The sequence below is a fragment of the Salvelinus namaycush genome, chromosome 10 (genome assembly GCF_016432855.1).
Source record: "Salvelinus namaycush isolate Seneca chromosome 10, SaNama_1.0, whole genome shotgun sequence".
Lineage (NCBI taxonomy): Eukaryota > Metazoa > Chordata > Actinopteri > Salmoniformes > Salmonidae > Salvelinus > Salvelinus namaycush.
This window is the reverse complement of record NC_052316.1, coordinates 45,587,366-45,605,704: the sequence shown is the minus strand read 5'-3', so window position 1 is coordinate 45,605,704 and position 18,339 is coordinate 45,587,366. Positions and strand designations below refer to the sequence as shown.

Genomic DNA, 18,339 nt, shown 5'->3' with positions numbered 1-18,339 from the left:
AATACTACACGATACCAAATGAACGAACTGTTTAGAACCACTGTAATTATTTTATAGTTACTTTTTCGTGGTTGTTCAAACGCCAATTCATATTTGATTCTAATGCCCTGCCCGCCTGCCACTGGCTTTTATTTAATGGTTTCGTCCTAATCGTTGACAGGAAGAGCCGGTTGTTTACAGTTGGTACACAGGAAGCGATTTATTTGCTTCACGTTAAAGTTAAACAACGAATATCTTCTCCATTGTTAAATACGTGGATTGCTAACCTATTGGCAATTGACATTATATATAAATGTTTGTCTATTGGCATGAGCATCAACTGAAGTGTCTATGACTGAAGACCAAGTGACAACCAATGCGATGACTACTTTTAGCAAGGCTAGCTTGCGAGCGTAGCCATCTAACTTAGCTGGCTGTCCATACGTAGAAGTGCCACTCAACCAAACAGGTAACACAAACTTCGATGTGACATTAACACTACTGATACTGGGTATACTACGCTATTGCCTTGCTACCTAGCCATTTGTAAAGCAACCAGAGTCTCGCTAGCAGAAATAAGATGATTAGGTTAGCTAGTAGCTAGCTAGCCAGGTGTGAACACCTTTTGCTTTCCGAGTGCCATTTTGCTGTATTAACTCTGCATGACAGGAGTCCAAGAGGGTGGTTAGCGTGACCTGGTTATATCAACAGCATTCAACCATGTCAGCTAGCCAGATGTGTATCACTTAACATGCAGATACTAGTTAGCTACGCTGCCTAGCTAGCTAACTATCTGTCATCTGATGATGATGATGATATTTGATTTATTTAAAATTAGGAACTATTGATGATTATGGTTTAGACAAATTATTGAATATATGTGAACTTGATACTGAATTTGTGCTTTGTATAGTTTATTTAATGATGTTGATGTGCTTCTGATGGTGTTCAGTGTCTGTTTTTATGTGGTCCACAATGTGGTCCAAAAAGGTCCACAATGTGGACAATAAAGTTTTTCTAATTCTATTTTAAATCCCTGTACAGTGTGATCGTCAGGCACTGCGTCCCGAACAACCGCATCGAGGGGTGAGCGACCATGGGCGCGGAGAGCAGCGCTATGCGGAGCATCATCTTGGAGGAACCGCTCCTAACCCTGCCCTCAGGGCTGACCATGTACTCTGCCGTGCTCCAGGATGGCAAGCCGGCTTCTGTGTTTGTTCACAAGCAGGGCAACGAAGACAAAGTCAACAAAGCTGCTAAGGTAAACGCATATGGTATCTATAAAACATGTCTTCCGGACAGAGTATGGTGTCACCCATGCGAGTGACACAGCCGTCTGATTGTTGCCTGGGTACCAGCCTGTTTAGCTGTCATTCCACTCTTTGCCACTCATTGTCACTTGTTGTCATGCCATGTTTAGCATGAGAAGGAGAGGAGTGTTGACAAGGCGCAACGCTCGCTTACAATTATTCAAGCAACTAAGTGGAATGTTAGCACAAACAGACTGGATTTCTCCAGGCTAGTCACATTTGGGCAAGGCATCACCAGTGTCTCTGTCTGCTGCCCTGGCTGTAATATATCCTCATGATAAATGGTCACTTGAATTTGTCTGAGCCTTGTTGTGTTATATTTAAGCCCTAGCAGACAGTCTCATCCAGAGTGACTTACAGTAAGTGTGACACATGCTGCTACTCATGATGTGAGTCTACTGGAGGGCAATGATGCTCCCTTGTGTATGTAGCTGCCATTACCAAGGAAATCACTTACCATCCCTTTGCTTGAGTGTGGTATTGTGAAGAAAAAAAAACATCAATGTGATAAGGAAGCACAGCATTAAAAGGGATAAGGCTACATCCACATCCCTCCAGCCTCTCCCCTCTCGTCCTGTACTGCCTTTTATCACCTGAAGAAATTATAGTTTTACATTCATCCTACTTTATACAGGAGTGAGCTGCTGGAACAAAATAAGAGCCATTAATGAATGTTTGGTTCCCTGTAGCACCTGAAGACCCTGAGGCACCCGTGTCTGCTGCGTTTCCTGTCATGCTCGGTGCAGGATGGGGGTATCCACCTGGTGACGGAGCGTGTGCAGCCTCTGGAGCCCCTGCTGGACAGCCTGACTCCGGAGGAGTTGTGTGCAGGCATCTATGACCTGCTACAGGCCCTGATTTTCCTGCATGAGAGGGTAAGGAACACACACACACACACACAGACACTATTAATGAAGAATCCCTGCAGGCATCAATTTTTTTTCACACGACCAAAGTGTTGGACGGGAACGTTTTAACATTTAAACTCTCACATGATTCTGCGCTGTTCCCTATTAGTTCTCATTTCTGTTATAACATGTCTTCTTTCTCCCCATCAGGGAAAATCGAGCCACAACAACGTCTGCATGTCTTCTGTGTTCGTAAGTGAAGACGGCCATTGGAAGCTGGGGGGGATGGAGACTGTCTGCAAGTTCGCTGAGGCTACCCCGGAGGTGACTGACAATTCAGCTGGAAAGAAATAACTAATCTACTTTCCATCACTATTGTCTGTGGTTATTTTAAGTGTTTTTAAAGTTCTATTCTATTGTCCACCTCAGTTTCTCAGCACCATTCAGAATGTGAGGGAGACCAGTACTGTTCCCCCGGAGGAGCGGGTAAGGTTAACAGGCCCATCACTGTTATTTTAACATTGCATAATTACCAATAATAAAACAGTCTTTAATTGATAGAATCATTCTTTGCAGGTGGAAGGCTTTAAAACACTGGCAGATAAGCATGCACACTCTCGAGACTGCTTCTCCTTTGGAATGATGGTGGAAACCCTCATCCCTCTCCTGAATTTGAAAATAAATGATTCTCTCAATGGCTATGGTGAGTGGAGAAGCTTTAAAGCCTCAACCTGATTGACTGTTGGGACGTTGAATTTCAAACCTTGAACAGCACACTTGTACACTAGGATGGAATGGCTTTTTTCTTATGGAAATGAACATGATGCTTGATAATCTCTGACTTTGTGACGCTCTCTTTCTCCTTTGCCTGGTCTTCCGCTCATCCTCCCTGTCCTCTCTTCCTGCCATACCTCTTCTCTCTCTCCCCACACTGAGTGTACAAAACATTAGGAATCACCATTTTTGCCTTCAGAACAGCCTCAATTTGTCGGGGCATGAGGGGTGTCCAAGGTGTCGAAAGCATTCCACAGGGACGCTGGTCCATGTTGACTCCAATGCTTCCCAAAGTTGTGTTAAGTTGGCTGGATGTCCTTTGGGTGGTGGACCATTCTTGATACACGGGAAACTGTTGAGTGTGAAAAACCCAGCAGCGTTACAGTTCTTGACACAAACCAATGCGCCTGGCACCTAAATCTGTTATCTTGCCCGTTCATCCTCTGAATGGCACACATACACAATCCATGTCTCAAGGATTAAAAATCATTAAAAATCATTATTTAACCTGTCTCCTCCCCTTCATCTACACTGAGTTTGAAGTGGATTTGACAAGTGACATTAATAAGGGATCATAGCTTTCACCTGGATTCTCTGACCCTACGAGGTCCGGAGTCTGCTAGTTTTCTGTTCTACCTGATAATTAATTAGTTCCTGGTTAGAGGGGAACAATGGAACAACTGGCTTGGAGGTCCAGAGTTGATTTTGAGAGGTCTATGTCATGGAAAGAGTTGTAAATATACACTCTGTATTAGGGCTGAACCCAATTTAGTCGACTGGTCAATTTCTTTGGGGTCGTTAGGCTGTTGGTCGACCGAGATTGTTTTTAGTCGAGCAGTAATATATATTTGCTCCCATCTCAGTGAACTAATCCATTGCAGAGGCCCGAGACTAAAAGCCAATTTACGCTTGATCCGAATATGTGGTCGGAGGGTGTGACGTAAATGCAGAGCCTCACAAATTTTGTAACAATGCGGAGGGCTCTATATAGCTTCGCATTGACATGATTGGTTAATGGTAGGTGGGTGCAGTACATCCTGTATAAACACGAGCTCACTTCCTTGACAACGGCTCTGCAAAGCGCAAGCAGTATGAATACCCTGCCTTTCTGCTGTCGTATCACCATAAATGCTGCATGGCCGATGTTGGATTGACTATGCGCCCAGATGCACAATGCACTTCTCTCTCCAGAATGCACTCTCTCCCGCCAATTGGTGCACATTCATTGTTTCATAACTTCATTGTGTGAATTGTTTGATTACTAGTGTATATCAATTCCCTGTTACATACAGTATATCACCAGTACTACGTTTACCATTAATTCATATAATTTCTAATCTACAATGTTGTTGTTACTTCGGTTCTGGTCATTTTGTTTAATGCATTCAATATTATTATTCCAGTCTTCACGTTATCATTGTCGGAGTGGACCCATTGTTCAGGCCAGACCCAAGTTAAATAGTTGATACAGTGTTTGAAGTTCGTTGCAGACAGGCCATGTGTCGCCATAGTGATTTATAGGATATTTATTTTTATCAGGATATTTTCTACCTGCAGGCCTCAACATTTTTTATTTGTTGGCTTTATGTAGGCTATTTTTACATAGTTGGCAATGACAATATAAGTTTGTTTTTGGGTAGCATTTGGATTAACCAGGGCCTCCCACTGCATCACAGTGCTAGCTGTGTCACTAGAGATTCTGGGTTCGAGTCCAGGCTCTGTCGCAGATGACTGCGATCGGGAGACACAATTGGCCCAGTGTCGTCAGGGTTAGGGGAGGGTTTGGTCGACAGGGATGTTCTTGTCCCATCGCGCACTAGCGGCGACTCCTGTGGCGGGCCGGATGCGGGGAAAGCATGACTCGGTAGCTAGGTGTACGGTGTTTCGTGCGACTGGCCTCCGTGTGTCAAGAAGTAGTGCGGCTTGGTTGGGTTGTGTTTCGGAGGACGCGCGGCTCTCGACCTTCGCCTCTCCCGAGTCCGTACGGGAGTTGCAGCGATGAGACAAGACTGTAACTCCCAATTGCTCCCCAAAAAGGGTAAAAAATAAAATGAGCATTTTTATCAACCACATGACAAAGATTTTGCAATAAAAAAACATTATTCTCAATTAAACTCATAAAAATGTGCATATGAACACCATAACTGGCGATTGGTGAAAATGGTAAGATAAATTGGTATTCAAAATGAGAGGTTGCCAACTCGTCGTAGCCAATTACCATCAACTTCAGGAGAGTAATGGTAGAATCTGCAGGAGCGAGAGGAGAATAGTTGGGTCAGGTTAAGTGTTTTTTTTATACACTGCTCAAAAAAATAAAGGGAACACTTAAACAACACAATGTAACTCCAAGTCAATCACACTTCTGTGAAATCAAACTGTCCACTTAGGAAGCAACACTGATTGACAATAAATTTCACATGCTGTTGTGCAAATGGAATAGACAAAAGGTGGAAATTATAGGCAATTAGCAAGATACCCCCAATAAAGGCGTGGTTCTGCAGGTGGTGACCACAGACCACTTCTCAGTTCCTATGCTTCCTGGCTGATGTTTTGGTCACTTTTGAATGCTGGCGGTGCTCTCACTCTAGTGGTAGCATGAGATGGAGTCTACAACCCACACAAGTGGCTCAGGTAGTGCAGTTCATCCAGGATGGCACATCAATGCGAGCTGTGGCAAAAAGGTTTGCTGTGTCTGTCAGCGTAGTGTCCAGAGCATGGAGGCGCTACCAGGAGACAGGCCAGTACATCAGGAGACGTGGAGGAGGCCGTAGGAGGGCAACAACCCAGCAGCAGGACCGCTACCTCCGCCTTTGAGCAGGAGGAGCACTGCCAGAGCCTTGCAAAATGACCTCCAGCAGGCCACAAATGTGCATGGTGGTCCCGTGTGGCTCAGTTGGTAGAGCATGGCGCTTGCAACGCCAGGGTTGTGGGTTCATTTCCCACGGGGGGACCAGGGTTCAATTCCCACGGGGGGACCAGGATGAATATGTATGAACTTTCCAATTTGTAAGTCGCTCTGGATAAGAGCGTCTGCTAAATGACTTAAATGTAAATGTCTCATGCTACCACTAGAGTGAGAGCACCGCCAGCATTCAAAAGTGACCAAAACATCAGCCAGGAAGCATAGGAACTGAGAAGTGGTCTGTGGTCACCACCTGCAGAATCACTCCTTTTTTGGGGGTGTCTTGCTAATTGCCTATAATTTCCACCTTTTGTCTATTCCATTTGCACAACAGCATGTGAAATTTATTGTCAATCAGTGTTGCTTCCTAAGTGGACAGTTTGGTTTCACAGAAGTGTGATTGACTTGGAGTTACATTGTGTTGTTTAAGTGTTCCCTTTATTTTTTTGAGCAGTGTATTTTAAATAATAATAATTTTGTATTTTATTTTTGGGGTTTGGTTATCTAGCTTTCTGGCATCCTCTTGGGGCATTTGTCTTATTTCATCAAACCGTAAGCTTAGAGCATCAGACAAGCTCAATCCAGATATTTGATTTGATTACAACACATAGGGTGTGTCTATATATGGAAAAATACACGTTTAAAATTCAGACCAATCGTGTGATCGGCAGAAATGACATTTACTCCTGAGGTGCTGACCTATTGCACACTACTACCACTGATAATTATTTGACCCTGCTTGTCATCTATGAACGTTTGAACATCTTGAAGAACAATCTGGTCTTAATGGCCATGTATTCTTATAGAGATGAAACGGTATGAAAATGTCATATCACGATTATAGATACCAAAGTTATCAGTATTATCGCGGGATTGTTAAAATGTGCTGGAAATGTTCAAGAAGTACTGACACACACACACACACTGAAATCACTTCAAGTTTTATATTGAAAACCAACAACCAATCAGCAGCACTATGTACTTTGTGTGTAAAAACATTAACATTAAAGATGGCGCCATGAGAGGTGAAAGTTCCCCTAGTGCAGGTTTAAATGAACGCAACCTTAAATAAGCACATCAAACATGCATATAAAAACATCACAAGTAAAGCAATGTGCATGTAAGGACAATAGAACCATATGTAAACACATCCAATGTGCATGTAAGAACAATACAACCACATGTAAACACATCCAATGTGCATGTAAGAACAATACAACCATATGTAAACACATCCAATGTGCATGTAAGGACAATACAACCACATGTAAACACATCCAATGTGCATGTAAGGACAATACAACCACATGTAAACACATCCAATGTGCATGTAAGGACAATACAACCACATGTAAACACATCCAATGTGCATGTAAGGACAATACAACCACATGTAAACACATCCAATGTGCATGTAAGGACAATACAACCACATGTAAACACATCCAATGTGCATGTAAGAACAATAGAACCACATGTAAACACATCCAATGTGCATGTAAGAACAATAGAACCACATGTAAACACATCCAATGTGCATGTAAGGACAATAGAACCACATGTAAACACATCCAATGTGCATGTAAGGACAATACAACCACATGTAAACACATCCAATGTGCATGTAAGAACAATAGAACCATATGTAAACACATCCAATGTGCGTGTAAGAACAATACAACCATATGTAAACACATCCAATGTGCATGTAAGAACAATAGAACCATATGTAAACACATCCAATGTGCATGTAAGAACAATAGAACCATATGTAAACACATCCAATGTGCATGTAAGAACAATAGAACCACATGTAAACACATCCAATGTGCATGTAAGAACAATAGAACCATATGTAAACACATCCAATGTGCATGTAAGAACAATAGAACCACATGTAAACACATCCAATGTGCATGTAAGGACAATAGAACCATATGTAAACACATCCAATGTGCGTGTAAGAACAATACAACCATATGTAAACACATCCAATGTGTAGGTGTTGACATTAAAATAACAACACAAAATATATAATCCAATCAACAGCACTGATTTGTATGTCTGTTCTTTCCTTCATAAAGGAATAAGGTGCTACTGGCATAACATCCTGTATGTATATTTACTGTCCGGTTTTAAGTAGTGATCTGTGAGGGGAGACAATGTGCCCGCAGGCACTGAACACTCTTCTCTGATGGCACGCTGGTTGCTGGGATGCACGAAAGCTTCCTGCCAACCCTGGCAAGGTGAGGCAGCTCTGATGCAGGGCCCCTCCACCACACCAGTGGATCCTCTTCTGCTGGAATGGGTGGCAGACAGGTGGACCTTTCTCTTATTTCACACTCTTCTGGGGTGGTCGGAATCTGACCCTCTTTACCTCAAGGCAGCAGAGAGGTGATCTTTCTCAGCATCCCAGCCAGGCCTTTTCCCTCTGATGCCACTGTGGGGGTGTTAGTGCTGCTGGTGCTTTGTGGTTCTTCCCTGACTTGTGCAGCTTCCAGCTTCAAGGCCTCCTGGACACAGGTGTGTCAACTTTTGCAGCCTCAGGCTCATCTAACAAGCTCCTTTTTGAAGCGGGGGTCAATGACACAAGCCATGTGCATGACTCTCTGTGTATCTGTTGTTAAGGTCTTCTCTGTGTATCTGTTGTTAAGGTCTTCTCTGTGTATCTGTTGTTAAGGTCTTGTCTGTGTATCTGTTGTTAAGGTCTTGTCTGTGTATCTGTTGTTAAGGTCTTCTCTGTGTGTATGTTGTTAAGGTCTTCTCTCATTACCCTTTTCATCTCCTTGGTCAGGGATGGCTCCGTATCCTTTTCCACCAGAACATCACGGGTGACGTGGTCCAGGACAGGCTTGATGGCTGACAGTGTCTCTGGGGCAAGTGCATCTGTAAACTTGCTCAGAGGTTCAAGGCGCTGGCACAGTTGCTCCATGACACTTATGTCGGCATCCTTGGGTCATCAGATGCCATGTTCCTCTTTCTCCAGTCAGTGTCGCACAGACTGGCTGCTGTTGTCTGAGGAAACACTCAAGCATCTTGTGTGTAGATCCCCCATCGGGTCACCACATCATGGATCAGAGCCTTCTGTGGCATGTTGAGGACAGCTTGCTTTTCTCTCAGTTCTCTCCTTCTCTTCCAGCTCCGTGAGAAGCCTTGGACCAGATGACGGCAGGCCATGACTGTTGTGTCAACTCTCTGAATTTTCAGAGCCTTTTGAGATGGTCAGGTTCAAATGATGGCCAAAGCACCAAGGCCACCAATCTGGGAACTCTTCAAAAGCCTTGATCATGTTTGTTCTGTTGTCTGTGGTTATGCAGACCAGGTCTTTCTTGTTGACCCCCCCCCCCACACACACACACTCTTCCAGCATATTCTCAAAAAACGTTCTGATGTTGTGATCTTCTGGGAAGAACTGTGTTTCCGGGCAGTTAGATTCCAGTTACCAGTCTGGGGTGAGGTAATGGATAGTGAAGCTGATGTAGGGTTGACCACCTCCTGCTTTCACTGGTCCAGTGGTCAATAGTTGCCGCAAACCATGTGCCTTTGAGCCAAACTTTTTCCAACATCAGCTTTAACCTGGTTGTACAGGTTTGTGATTTCAGTCTTGTAAAATAATGTTCGTGATGACACTTTGTAGTGAGGCACGGCAACCTTAAATCAGCCTCAGAAAGCCAGGCCTCTCAACAATAGGAAATGGCATCACGTCCTTTGCAATGTAATATGAAAGGGCTGCAGTGAGGTCTTGAGCATGTTTTTGATGTGGGTGTATAAGCAGCCTGCCTTTTTAAATGCTTTCTGGAGTGTCTGTGTCACAACTGTAGATGAGGATCAACCAGTAGCATCACTGGGTTTGCCTGCTGCGCGCCCATCTCTGTAAACAAGGAAATAGCAAATGTAGTGTTATTATTGGTGTTACATTATAATTATTATTCACACACATCTTCTTGTGTTGCATTAGAATATATGCCATGCACAATATGGCATAAATACAAATGAGTCTTAAGAAGACGGTGATAGTAATTGCAATGAGCCCAACAATTGACACAGGAGTCTTGTATAGGTGTGTGTGTGTGTATATAGTGTTTCTCCTGTTGGAACACTTTTACAACCAAGTCGACAACTGATGAATTTTAAATGAACAAAATATGTTGGTTGGGTGACTAAACTACATAACGTGTTATCGTGTGTAATGGGCGAATAGAGTCTGCAGACACACGACCCACACAGCAGCATAACAACGTGTAGTGTTTTTACAAGAGCAGGTAACACTGAAAGCTTCAGTTTACGTTATTGACAAGCTATTAGCAAATTAGACAAACCATGACATTTTCCCCCATTCCCGAAGTCCCTGCATTGAGCTAAAGGTTAACTTCCCTTGCATTCGCTATAAAGTGGTGGTCACAAAGGTCACCCTGTTTGCATGTTCTGCAGACAGGATGACCATCTTCGATTTTTAAGTTTCCCTCCGCACTCTTGTAAAAGCCAAAATACAATCACACTTCATATTTGGTCCTCTTAGAAGGCTGGAAAATCTCCCGAATGCTGTCACTGCCTTCCGCCATGTTTTCACACAAAACAAAACCCACGTTGCACAGCTGCGCCTGCGTCAGACTGTTGCTAACTTTGGTTGATGCTGGACAGTATTTACCGTGAGTTTTTCAAACTGGTAATCAAACACGGTTTTAATGATGATTTAACATTTGAAACAGTAATACTAACCGTTGGGAAATTTTACCATGTTTTATCATGTAACCGTTTCATCACCTGGAACTCTTATCTCCACCCGGTACAGCCAGAAGAAGACTGGCCACCCCTCAGAGCCTGGTTCCTCTCTTGGTTTCTTCCTATGTTCCTGCCTTTTTTTCTATGGAGTTTTTCCTAGCCACTGTGCTTCTACATCTGCATTGCTTGCTGTTTTGGGTTATAGGCTGGGTTTCTGTATTAGCTTTGTGACATCGTCTGATATATAAAAAAGGGCTTTATAAGTACATGTTGATTGATTTAAAAGTGCAGATTGTCAGCTTTTAATTTGAGGGAACTCACTGTATCATCTCTTTCTGCAGTCTCTGAAGAGTTATCAGGCAGTCTGAAGAGGACTCTCCAAGCAGGCCTGTTGACCTCTGACCCCCTGTCTCGGCCCTCCCTCAGCTCCCTACTCACTCACGACTTCTTCAGAAATGACTTTCTGGAGGTCATGAATTTTCTGAAGAGCCTGACCCTGAAGGCCGAAGAAGAGAAGAATGAATTCTTTAAGTGAGTGAGTGACTGTGTGTGCATATTAATTAGGCTGTTAGTGATTGTCAGTGACAGCTCTGCCTTTGTCATCGTTCCTAGTATGGGCTGACCCTGTAAAACGACTCCTTTCACTGCACCTATCCGGTGTATGTTTGTTATCTTTGGTATTATTTATTTTCCTCAAATAACAAAATGTCTGCCAATTAACTTGTTACTGTCTGAGCCCACAGAAAGTATCCTCTGTCTGTACGGTAGGTTTCTGTTGGACCGGGTGCAGAGCCTGCCAGAGGAACTGATAGCAACGCGTCTTGTCCCAAAACTTCTCAATGGGATGGTGTTTGCTGAACCCACTGCTGTGAAGAGCTTTCTGCCTCACCTCTTAAAGCCAAAGAAAGGTTTGTATTTTTTTGATTTTTATTGGCTATTTATCACCCGTGTGGAGCACTCTGGGTCAATGACAAGCCACCTGGGTCTGACAACTTGGATGGAGAATTACTATGGACAATATTGCCACTCCTATTTGCGATCTCTTCCATCTAAGCCTACTAGAAAGTGTCTCCTCAGGCTTGGAGGGAAGCAAAAGTCATTCCACTACCTAAAAGTAGCAAAGCACCTTTTACTGGCTCCAACAGCCGACCAATCAGCCTGTTACCAACCCTTAGTAAACGTTAGGGGGGAAATTGTTTGACCAGATGCTATTTCACAGTAGACAAATTAACAGATTTTGAGCACGCTTATAGGGAAGGGCATTCAACATGTACACAGTTTACACAAATGACTGATGATTGGCTGAGAGAAATGTATAATACAATTATTGTGGGAGCTGTTTTGTTAGACTTCAGTGCAGCTTGACATTATTGATCATCAACTGATGCTGAAAAACGTGTTATAGCAGGGATCGGGGTGGGGGCCACAGAAACAGAATTTGTCATGAGGGGCTGCAGTGGCTCATGGGTCTGCGCACCCCCCCCCCCCCACCTTGCAAGCAAAACATTGTAGCGACCCCTCTCGTGAAAGCGAAGACAAAGTTTATTTCCTGCAATTATGCACATTTTGCCATGGGGCGTAGAGAAAATGGTGCCGTTTTTAAAGCAGTCACGCATGTCCTCCAGGGCAGCTGTCAATCTTAACTAATGACTTGGCTCTGAGTAAAGTCAGTGTGTCTGTGTATGCAGATGACTCAGTATATTCAACTACCACGGTGACATCACAGTGACATCACTGCAACACTTAACAAAGAGCTGAAGGCAGTTTCAGAATAATAAAGAAAAAAAGAAAATGGTCCTAAATATTTTAAACTATTAAAACATTGTGTTTGGGACAAATCATTCCCAAACCTCAACTAAAATCATGTAATGAATGTGGAAATTGAGCAAGTTCAGGAGACTAAACTGCTTGGAGTAACCCTGGATTGTAAACTGTCATGGTCAAAACATATTGATACAACAGTAGCTAAGATGGGGAGAAGTCTGTCTATAATAAAGCGATGCTCTGCCTTCTTAACAACATTATCAACAAGGCAGGTCCTACAGGCTCTAGTTGTCACACCTGGACTACTGTTCAGTCGTGTGGTCAGGTGCCACAAAGAGGGACTTAAGAAAATGTTAATTGGCTCAGAACAGGGCAGCATGGCTGGCCCTTGGATGTACACAGAGAGCTAATATTAATAATATGCATGTCAATCTCTCCTGGCTGAAAGTAGAGGAGAGATTGACTTCATCACTACTTATTTTTGTGCGTAGTATTGACATGTTGAATGCATCGTGTTCTGTTTTTAAAACCATTTTTTATCAAGTTTATTTACAAGGGATTACACACAATGAATATATTTCACCAGGTTTGTAATTTCAATCTGTCTGTGTTGACAGATTGTGGCGGGAGTGAGGAGTGCCTCCTGTCTGTCTCTCTCTACAGAAAACATGTGGTTCCTCAGCTGCTGAAGCTCTTCAAGGTCAACGAGGAACACGTCCGGGTCGTGCTGCTGGCTCACATTCACGTCTACGCTGAGTGTTTCTCCCAAGATGAGCTGAAGAACCACATCCTACCTCAGGTCAGACAAATGCTCTAGAACCACATCCTACCTCAGGTAAAACGCTCTAGAACTACATCCTACCTCAGGTCAGACAAACGCTCTAGAACCACATCTTACCTCAGGTCAGACAAACGCTCTAGAACCACATCTTACCGCAGGTCAAACACTCTAGAACTACATCCTACCTCAGGTCAGACAAACGCTCTAGAACCACATCCTACCTCAGGTCAGACAAACGCTCTAGAACCACATCTTACCTCAGGTCAGACAAACGCTCTAGAACCACATCTTACCTCAGGTCAGACAAACACTCTAGAACCACATCCTACCTCAGGTCAGACAAACACTCTACCGACCATTTTCATATTTGCTGATGTTACTGACTGGGTTTGAAGCCGGGATGTCCATTTGCTTCAAGACTGTTACCCCACTGATGTGAACCTAGGTATTAGGGGTCCCCGGAAAGTTACGACCAGATGAGTGTGGTTCACGTCCCATAAGTTTCAGAAACATTATACGGTAATGCAAATGTTGGAACCACAGACCTGTTCAGTATATTTAGTCTTTGCTGGGGTTTGCCTTGTATGTTTTGAAAACACTTTCAATTCAAGATATCTTCCTCCCTCCCTTGTAAACTGCAGGTGTTGCTTGGGATGAGAGACACAAATGATTCTCTGGTTGCCATGACGCTGCAGAGCCTGGCTGTGCTGGTGCCGTTGCTAGGTGCCCAAGTGGTGGTGGGTGGGGAGAGGACCAAAGTGTTCAAACGCACCAGGCCCAACTTCACTAAGTCTACTGAGGTCACCCCAGAAAGTAAGAAACACATAAGATAACACTTATCTTTTTTGATTTAATATAACTGCAGTGCTGCTAGTCATAGTTCCCTACAAAACAATTAATCCTTCTCTAGCCTCTCCAGTTCACATAGTTGGAGAGTCCCATCCCCAGATGGCCCAGCCCTCAAAGGTCCTGAGTCTGTTCCCCAAACCGGTATCAGTGAGAGGGGGGCTGGTCCTGGGGAACATGGACAGCCTTCAGGCCAGAGAGACCCCCAGGATATACGCCCTGCCACCCAAATCAGGTAAGGAAGTAATACTGGGAACTTTACCTCTTCCAATTCACTCACATTCAGTGGTTGAAGCTTATACCAGTCATCTGGCCCTTATTCCAGGTAGTAGTAGAGAGATGTCTCTACCCCTGAATGGCTTCAGCAAAAACGAGGAAGAGGAGTCCTCCTACAGTCCCGACCAGCCAGAAAGGACAGAGGGCCGGAGTCAGGCTGAGGACTGGCCAGATTGGAGTGACCCAGAGGAGGGGGAACAGGAGCAGCCAGTCCAGATACACATGCAGGCCTCCGACAGAACACGGGACGAAGAGGAGGAACCATGGGACAACGTCGAGGACACAGAGCCCACGTTTGACCTCTCCCCCACCACGCCCATACCAGACCCTGTCGTCCTAACCTCCCCACCCAGAGGGGGCGCCACTGCACCACCACCACCCCCCCTCAGCCTGACGGCCGAGCCCCTGCGAGGGGGGTCCAAACCCCTCAAACTGAGCTATAACCTCAAGGCCTTTGAGAGGAAGACAACGGTAACGTCTTCCTGGGACAACGGCTGGGGGCAGGAAGAAGAACCGCAACCTAACGACGAGCCCAGGCCAAAGCTGCACACCGCACGCAAGGATGGCGGCACGAGGGTTCTGGGAGAGGAGTTCACCATCGAGGTGAAGAGGAAGCAGGAGAGAGACCCGGAATTGGACTTCTTTGCAGACATGGAGCCGGACATTAAACTATCGTCTGCTGCAGCTCTGCTGCTGCCTGTGAAGAGCGATGTTAGTGATACTGGGCTGCTCACAGCTGCACCGTCAGAACACACTGAGCCATCTGTAGACACACTAACACTCAACGCCAAGTTCGCAGCTGCCGACCAGACGGAGGTGAGTCCATGTGAAAGAAACAAAGTACTACTACTCTCTGTTACTAGGTAGGTGCAGGGTCGCTTGTGCCCCACTGGATCACTTCAAAAAGCAATACACTTCTTCTTTCACCAGTCCCTCACTGGGATATTCACAGAATCCAGGGCTTGAAATTTAAAGGGGATGTGATTTTAAAAGTCAAACGGCTAAGAATTCCAGAGCTGATCTGTCTGGTGCCTCCCCAGTGATTTTTTTTTAAGTCTGTTTCCCAAATCCAGTCCTGGAGAAGCCCCAACAAAACACATTGAAGCCCCTTGTAAACACACCTGATTCAACCGGTCAACAAGCACTGTGAGTTGAGTCAGGTGAGTTTGTCTGGGGCTACAACAAAAATGTTTGCTGTTGGGACTGGAGTTGGAAAACTGGTTTAAGTGACACAACTTTATGGCAGTTGAGCCTGTTCTGAGATTTTTTTTTTTTTTACCGATTAGTCAAAATACAAAGAATTCCAGTAGTGATCTTTCTGGTTCCTCCCCTATGTGTAGGTGAAAGGCAGACAATATATGGCATTTCTGCGTGTAAATGGCTCTTTTACATTTTCAGGCAAGTGATCATAAACTTCAGGCAACCAAAATAATACTCCTGACTTGCCCGATGGGCAAGCGCCTTTCAGAATGTAATGTCAATCCCATGTACTATAAAGAAAATGAATTAGCGTAAGAAAAGGTCCTGCTTCATGAGTGGCCATTTTAATTCATCGCTGTATTCCTTTTATTTTCCAGACGGAAGCAGAAGGCTGGGGAGAAGGAGCTGACCTTAACTGGGGAGAGGACGAGAACACCTGGTGATTGACAGTTACCTGGCTGGATCTATTACTCAGACACGTTGTAGAGACTACATGTTGCTGGTTACTGCAGCACTTCAATTTCCAGGATGCACCTCTCCTTAACCAGCCAATCGGAGAACTGGAACACCCGCTCCAGCTGCACATCCTGTTCTAAACTGTTATCATGAAGTAATATTGCTAATGAAAAATAAATGTTATGGGATATGAGACACTGAAGAATACATTTTACAATTGAGATTTTAATCAGTTTTCATTTGGTTAATAAGATGACCATCCATCCTGTTTACTAAGGAATCATATCTATGGAACTTGACTTTTGTACTAGAATGATGTGAGGGGACTTTGGGATTGTTACCAGCTAGACTGGGACAGCAGACAGACGTTGGGAATCCGTCATCATAGTTTGTTGCCAAAATGTCATCCACTAAACTAGTGGACTGTTTTAACTCTAGTTTTGTGCCATACATTTCTCATCTGGCAGTTTAATTTGGATGACTTTTTGAGAAGTCAGGATACTTCGGGGGAAACTTCAAGTCTTTCCTTGCTTCCTTTTGAAAATTCTCCTCACGTCTCTCTGCCGTTTTGAGGAGGCTGGGGAGAGCATGCAAGGAATTGAGGAAAAGACTTGACAGATCCCTGGTGAGACAAGTGTGATTTTTGGGGGGTGGGAAATGGACTTTGAATGAATGTGAAAGATTTGACAATTTATTTGTATCTTTCTGGTGGAATAAAAGGTTTTATGATACGTCTGATTTAATTTTACAGTTCAGTTGTCTGACAACCTGCTAAAGCTCTGAACAATAAGCCTATTTCTCACGAGACTAATACTGTCGGGATGAAAGCTGGGCATGTTTAATTTTATGTAACCTACCATTATAAATAAGAATTTAACTGACTTGTTCAGGGGCAGAATGACTTTTTTACCTTGTCAGCTCTGGGTTTCGATCTAGCAACCTTTTGGGTTACAGGCCCAACACTAACTACTAGGCTACCTGCTGGCCCAAATGCTGCGTTTACATCCCAGTGCTCGGCTTCACTTGCACCTCAATATTTTTTGTTGACAAAAGTCAACCGTAAGAAGATACACACATTCTGTTAATTTTCCATTTGATTTAAAGTGAAAGCAACTGGATATATTTACAAGCAAAAAAAGCAAGCTTTTTAATGGACCATGTTTGCTAAGAATTTCCCGTACTGATCTGTCTTGAGTGCTTGAACTGGGAAATCGACTCGTCTACTATTTCACAACTCTTGGTTATGATGCTCTTTCCTGAGTGGCTACAATGGACCTAGATGACATAATACCATTCTGCAGGGTACTGCAGCTTCACTTGTAATATTGTCTGTTGATTGTGAATTTGTTGCTGTAGAAGTCCCCGGGACGGTCATGTCACATTCACCAGCAGAGGGAAATCATGTCAATCCAGTCTGGACACACCCAATTTACTGAAAAGACTCCATATTCAAGGGATTCATGTTTAATAAGGACTGGCCCTTTCCCCCCCCCCATACCCCTTTTTATAAAATAGGGTTTGTAACAGGCAGATTTATAACAAAGCTAAAAAGAAATAATACAAAAATTGCCAGTTCACTAGTGGTTTGGTGGGTTGGCTGTGCTGATATGGGTTATCAGAGTCTGCAGCTCCTGTAGTCTGGATGTCACCCAATGTGGAGGGGTGTCGGTGGCACGCCCCTCTACCAGCGTCTGCAGGGCCCTCAGGGAACTCTCAGCTGTCTGGAGGTAACGGCTGTACTCCTCCTCAACGCTGGTTTCCTGCCGTGCTCGCTTGGGACAGGGCTGGATGGGAGGTAATGAGTCACTGTATCACTATCCAAGTCAGAGGAGAAACTGATTGAACACTTACAAAATACTTCCTTAAAGTAATCACTGACCGGACAGACTTGTTGAATAATGTACGATCAGTAATTACGTCTAGGAAGGGAAGTAAAATGAATAAGGAAGGTATTTTAAGCTATTGGTTCAGGGACAGAAACGATTTGTTTTTGAATTACCATCCTCTCACTGGCTAAATCTGCCAAGTTTGCCATCAACAGCTGTTGTAGAGTTAATCTTTCACCCCCCCAAAAAAACACAGATATAATATGGTCACAGGCATCAGCCTCGTCACTCACCTCGGTGTCAGCAGTGGACTGGTCAACACCGGCAGATGCAGCTGAAACCTCAGCAGCAGTTTCCTCATTGGTCTCCAGTATGGTGTTGTGTCGCTCAAGAACAGGCGTCTCCAATCTTAACCTCTCAAGCCGAGTCTCCACCGTTTCCTGTGCATTAATAGTCTAGAAGAACACACGTTATGGTAGAAAAGTACGATATGTTTTAATACTGTTGTTTTATGCAATAGAACAGGGTTCTTAGAACTCATGTGTGTCTGTGTGAACTGAGAGGAGTCTCTGAAACCCGGGCTGGCAACTGATTAAGTGATGGCTAGGTGATAAAACCAACAGCCACATTCCATTCTATGATCAGTTGTGCATGT

General features: G+C 44.1%; 2 protein-coding genes across 4 annotated transcripts in view; one reads left to right on the top strand and one right to left on the bottom strand.

Moving 5' to 3' along the window:
* Positions 1-177: 177 nt before the first annotated feature.
* Positions 178-16,596, top strand: scyl3 (SCY1-like, kinase-like 3). Of its 2 annotated transcripts, none has more exons than XM_039002996.1 (13): positions 178-448; positions 1,024-1,240; positions 1,979-2,164; positions 2,348-2,461; positions 2,567-2,623; positions 2,714-2,840; positions 10,877-11,066; positions 11,304-11,443; positions 12,917-13,098; positions 13,722-13,893; positions 14,000-14,161; positions 14,252-15,018; positions 15,780-16,596. In XM_039002996.1, the coding sequence occupies exons 2-13, from the start codon at positions 1,076-1,078 to the stop codon at positions 15,843-15,845; spliced, it is 2,328 nt and encodes a 775-aa protein (XP_038858924.1). In that variant the 5' UTR covers positions 178-448; positions 1,024-1,075; the 3' UTR covers positions 15,846-16,596. The 2 variants fall into 2 exon arrangements, with proteins under 2 accessions (XP_038858924.1, XP_038858923.1); XM_039002995.1 differs by having other exon boundaries at positions 13,991-14,161.
* c10h1orf112 (chromosome 10 C1orf112 homolog) overlaps positions 15,798-18,339 on the bottom strand; it is a 20,892-nt gene continuing 18,350 nt past the window's right edge. Inside the window, exons 22-23 of one of the 2 annotated variants that reach the window (XM_039002994.1) lie at positions 17,978-18,139; positions 15,798-17,642 (exon numbers count right to left, since the gene is read on the bottom strand). In XM_039002994.1, coding sequence (XP_038858922.1) covers positions 17,436-17,642; positions 17,978-18,139 — 369 coding nt within the window. In that variant the 3' untranslated portion in view covers positions 15,798-17,435. The remainder of the gene's footprint in view (positions 17,643-17,977; positions 18,140-18,339) is intronic. The other variant, XM_039002993.1, reaches the window with a different exon arrangement.

Coding starts and splice junctions, on each gene's coding strand:
- scyl3 (XM_039002995.1), top strand. CDS start 1,076: ATGGGCGCGGAGAGCAGCGCTATGCGGAGCATCATCTTGGAGGAACCG. Junction 13,099..13,721: donor AGAACCACATCCTACCTCAG/GTCAGACAAATG, acceptor TGTAAACTGCAG/GTGTTGCTTGGGATGAGAGA. Junction 13,894..13,990: donor TACTGAGGTCACCCCAGAAA/GTAAGAAACACA, acceptor ATCCTTCTCTAG/CCTCTCCAGTTCACATAGTT.